Below are 5,270 nucleotides of genomic sequence, written 5' to 3'. Positions count from 1 at the left end.
GCGGTGGTTGACCATGGTACGACAATGGTAGTCTGAAGAGTGTGAATGGCTGCCATCAAAAGTCCGCCGGAGCCACACCAAAAAGTGGCGACTGGCCGGATTAACTACAACCACTTTACGGATCGAAAAAACTCGCTTCACCTAAACTGAATCTTGCTCTATCAACATCCATCCCGCCGTCGAGGTGTCGTTTACGCCGATTGAGTCTGCAACAAAATTTGGCTTGGGTGAGCGGTTTTTTCTCCGAATACCACAAGAGCCTCGCCCGGAGATTTGAGGCATCTCTTCGTCTAGAAAGCATGTAGCTACCTCCATCGACATGCAGCCACCACCATTGACGCGTCGTCCCATCAGACGGAGAAGCGGCGCCGCCACCTCCTCCACGCTGCAAGAGTAAGCCCAAGACCCGCTTAGCTCTTCCTCCACCGACGAAAGCACAATAGCGAGTTGGAGTCACCGTTGCACTTGAGCCAAGGGGGAGGAAGAGAACGAAAACCGTTGTTTTTCAGAAGAAAAAAAAATACAAGCCAAGGGTTTTTATAGAGAAAAGTCGGGAAGAGAGAGCAAGTCAACCGTTTAAATTTGAATTAATATTTAGTGTATTGATTATTCACTTTTAATATTATTTCTTTTGGTTTGGTCAGTAAATCTCATTTTTTTTCCTTTTATTAGTCTCTCTTGATGATTTTTTTTAATCCGCTACGATTAAAAATGAAATCTCATATTTCTTCTATGTTATTAGTGTCTCAACGATTGATTTTTTTTTAATCCACTACGATTTATAAGAAATGAAATGAATAATTTTTAAAATTAAAAAATATATAGATAAATGACGGACATAATAATAGTAATATTTCTAAACAATAACTTCCTAACAAAACTAGTATAGATAGTTATAAAAAAATGTATTTTTGAATATTTCTTAATTAAATTAGCTTCATGTGATTTAGATCTAGTGATATCTCTATTAATTTTTATTTATTATTGTTTCTGACTGTTAGGAAATATTGAATGACTAAGATATCCTTATATATACAAGGGATCCCTATATACAATTCTTTTCAAATAACCAATCCTTATATATGCGCTAAAATTTGAGACTAGCTTAGAAAAAGGGTGAACCATTATTTGTTTCCGAACTTCAACAAACGAGATTTGGACTATGGTTGGTTAAGTTCGTTGCAAATCATTACTTTTTTTATTGTAAAATTATATGTAAATATGAAATATTATTATGAAAAAATATAAATTTAATTTTTTGAACGGTAGGTTTTTATGTTTTATTTTAGATTTTTTGTCAAATTAATATTCTTTTTATTGTTAAATTGTGTGTAATGTGGAGTTTTAGTATGAAAAAAAATAGATCAAGAATCTTTTTCCGCAATACAACTAACATATCCAAACGACTAACTTCCAAACAGGAACAAACGACTTTGTTTAGTAGAGGAGAACAGGAGAGAGAGGGATGAATTTTTTTTTTTTTTTTATTGATGCGACAGTATTAGTTGTTTGGTAGATGTGATGGAGAGGAAATTGGAAAAATTTAGAGGGATTATGAATCCACGGAGCCACCATTTGCAATCTCTCTCTAATTTTGGAAAGAAAAAGAAACATAAATATTTTTTTTTTTTTACAAATACACCCCTTAAACTTCTCACCAAATAAGGCATTAGGTGGGACATTGGAATCATCGAGAGAAGAATATAAGCTCGGGCTTCCATTTTTTTAAATTGCATTAGTGTTTTTTTTTTTTTTTTTTTTTTTTTGCATATTTGTCACTTATACAATGTCTTAATCACCCTTTTATTTTATATCCAACAAGAATTCATATCCACACCCAAACTCTAATTTCTCATCAAATTCTCTCTCAAACCCTAATCTTTCTAGCTCAAGCTCCGACTACCGCGCCGATCGTCGCTCCGACGAGATCACCGTCGCCGTAAACCTCGTCGGAGTCGAGGCGCTTCAGATTATCGATTTCTTCTTCTAGTCTACTTTTATTTTACAAATATTTAACTGTGATTCTACTTTCTTCTTCTAGTCCACTTTTATTTTGTAAATATTTAACTGTGGTTTTACTGTAAGGATATTTTGGTTTAATAATAAATAAAAGTGACTTACTTGCAACACGTTTTTTGGTGGTGACATAAATGCAATTTTGTTGAAGTGATTTTGATGCAAATCTTCCACTTTTTTAACGCGTTAATGGATAAGGCATCTCGGCCCATTCGCAGTGGCTACTTACTACTGGTTACGAGGAAGGCGCGTTTTTCCGGAAAAAAAAAAAATAATAATGAAAAGATAAAAGAGAGTTTAAGTACTGCTGACGGAACTGTATATAAAATAAATAAATGTCATCAGTCATCAAATACTCCTCGATGAGCTATTAGACGTTTGTTGGATGGTCACAAAACCGAACACCTGTCGAACGGATCGGAAACCCTAGCAACCAAACACACACATGAACAACCAAGGCGAAAATGAAACCCTCGAAAACCCCCAATCCTCAAACCCATCGGAGAAATCTCTGCTTCAACAACAGCAACATTTCATGGCGTACCTTCCGTTCGAGGTCATCACCGACATTCTCGCGCGTCTTCCGGTGAAGCCCCTCCTCCGAATCAGGTCCGTCGCGAAAGCATGGCGGTCTCTCATCGACAGCTCCGAATTCATCACCCTCCACATCTCCAGATCCTCCGACAACAGGTCGAACCTCACCCTCCTCCTCCGCCGGAACACCCGCCTCTTCACCGCCGAACCCGACGGCGCTTCCGCGACGGAGCTTCCTCACCCTCTCATGTGCTACAGCAACGAGGTTAAGGTCCTCGGCTCTTGCAATGGCCTTCTGTGCATCTCCAATGTCGCCGAGGACATCGCGATCTGGAACCCGGCGACCAGGACTCACCGCCTCCTTCCTCACCTCCCATCGGAGAAGCGGCGACCCGAATCCACCGCCGCGATTCGCGGCCCTAGGGTTTACGGATTCGGCTACGATTCCGCCGGAGACGATTACCGGCTGGTTCGGATCACGCAGTTCATCGGAATAGACTGCTATTCGTACGAGTCGGAGGTTAAAATTTTCAGCGTTAGGTCGAATAAATGGAAGAACCTTGACGACATGCCTTACGCGATCTGCTTCCATAAGAAAATGGGCGTCTATGTCTCTGGATTCCTACACTGGGTGTTCATAGGCAAGCTAGATCCCGACGCGATGGGGATAATCGTGGCCATGGATTTCGTCAATGAAAGCTACCGCGAAGTTCCGTTGCCGGAGAACCAGGGGCTGAGAAAGTGGGACCAGCTCGATTTGGGGGTTTTAGACGGTCGTCTGTGCTTCGTGGCAGGGTATGAAGATTCAAGGTTCGATGTGTGGGCGATGATGGAGTACGGAGTCCGAGAGTCGTGGACGAAGCTGGCGAGCCTCGGCGGAGAATTCGGGACTTGTAGGGTGCTCAGACCGTTGACCGGTTCCAAGTTCGGAGGCAGCGAGGTTCTGTTCGCGCAGGACCACCGGAAGCTCTTCTGGTACGACCTCGCGACTCGGAAGATGGTCAAGCGCGTCAAACTCGACGGCGCTCCGGACGTTTTCGACGCCTACATTATCTTGAACAGCCTCACTCCCGTGACTCCGAGGAGTAGACCCAGCCCTGAATCAGATGCGGATAAGAACAACCAGAGGTTTTGGTTTGTTTGTTTGTTTGTTTACAATCAAATTGGCTTCACTAGACTTTTCGATATCTAACCAGGCTTTTCTTTTCTTGGTCATGATTCTCAGGGATAAATTTCTGTCTGAGGGCTTCAAGTTGGTGCTGTAGCAAAATCGGATAAAAGAAATGAAGGAAGAAGAAAAAAAATAGGTTATATCTTTCTACTCTACACTTGTGCTGTGATTCTAAGAAGCTGATGATAAAGTATCTACACAGTATATCTAACCTTTTACAGTCTGTAACATAGGGAGAGTTTAACAATGCCTACACTGCTCTTGAAACTAACAGAACAACTTGTAGCCGCAAATTTATGGGATTTATGGTGTTTGTATGTCTATGAGTCTTGGTCTGCTTTTTATACAGAAGTTGAATAAGAAAGTTGACTTATTAAAAGCCTAAAAGTATTTCACGGTTGATTTTATAATCCTTGTTTCATAGTTGTTAATATCTTATTGGTGCGTCTACACTCTACATGCGTTATATATATACATATATAGTCGAGCAGTTTGGCCTATACATAAATTTATAGGCAAAAAATAGTTTACTTTAATAGCAATTGTTGACTAGTCTCATGATCCCATTGGAGGTAAGCCCTGTACGGAGGATATTGACATTAGGCGAAAAATAGTTTACTGCCGGAAATTGTTTACCATATTTTTTGACGGGACTGAACCGTAAATAAGAATTCCTGCTCTGAACTGAACCAGAAATGATAACCGGTAAAGATAATTCCTATTTTGCTCGGGAGTGGATTTGGGACCGGGATTCCCACTTGTGTTCCATTTTAACCCTTTTAAAATTGCAATTTCAAGTTTTTTAAAATTGCAATTGCAAGTTTTTTAAAACTATAAAGTTCTTGACCAAATGTGGTAGCTGTTAATTACCTCCACCCATACCACCTAACTTGATTTCAGGAGTTTAAGTCACACTGGGAACCGATTATTTCTCGAAAGAAGTATAATTTGTTTGAGAAAATGATTGAAAATCACATTTTCAAATGTTTTGATATTGAGAATTGTATTATATTTAGTAATTATATATTTAGCTATTACCTATTATGTAATTAGAGTAATATTCCATATTTAATTATTCTATTTTTAGGTTATTCTGTATTCTATTTAAACCCCTCTGAGGATGAATAAATAAATTTTTCAACTCCACCACATTTTACTTTATGGTATCAGAGCTAAGGTTTCAAAACCCTAGCCGTCAATATGGTAGAGTCTGAAAACTCATCCGGCACATCGGCCATAAACTCAGCTCCTCTCCTCACAACATCTGAGTCTCTTTCAACCAGCTCAATCACATCCCACAAACTGAACGGAAGTAATTTCCTGCAGTGGTCTCAATCGGTGAAGCTCTTTATTCGTGGCCGAGGCAAATTCGGCTACATCTCCGGCACCACCGAGAAACCAGTCGCTGACAGCCCCGAGTTAGACCGATGGGAGGCTGAAAACTCCATGATAATGTCGTGGTTAATTAATTCCATGGAGGCAGGTATCGGCCGAACCTATCTCTTTCTTCCCACTGCTCATGCCATATGGACTGCTGTTAGCGAGACCT

General features: G+C 40.2%; 1 protein-coding gene across 1 annotated transcript; it reads left to right on the top strand.

The window, feature by feature from the left end:
* The first annotated feature begins 2,304 nt into the window (after positions 1–2,304).
* On the top strand, positions 2,305–4,108 carry LOC149385409 (F-box protein CPR1-like). The gene is made up of 2 exons (XM_089627435.1): positions 2,305–3,678; positions 3,776–4,108. Exons 1-2 carry the CDS (start codon positions 2,462–2,464, stop codon positions 3,813–3,815), a joined length of 1,257 nt encoding a protein of 418 aa, XP_089483561.1. The 5' UTR covers positions 2,305–2,461; the 3' UTR covers positions 3,816–4,108.
* The last annotated feature ends 1,162 nt before the right edge of the window (positions 4,109–5,270 follow it).

Source organism: Urtica dioica, chromosome 9 (genome assembly GCF_054948205.1).
Source record: "Urtica dioica subsp. dioica isolate 48M chromosome 9, U.dioica_male_clone48M_v1_H2, whole genome shotgun sequence".
Lineage (NCBI taxonomy): Eukaryota > Viridiplantae > Streptophyta > Magnoliopsida > Rosales > Urticaceae > Urtica > Urtica dioica.
Note: the sequence above shows the minus strand (reverse complement) of the source record. Positions and strands in the feature narration are given on the sequence as shown.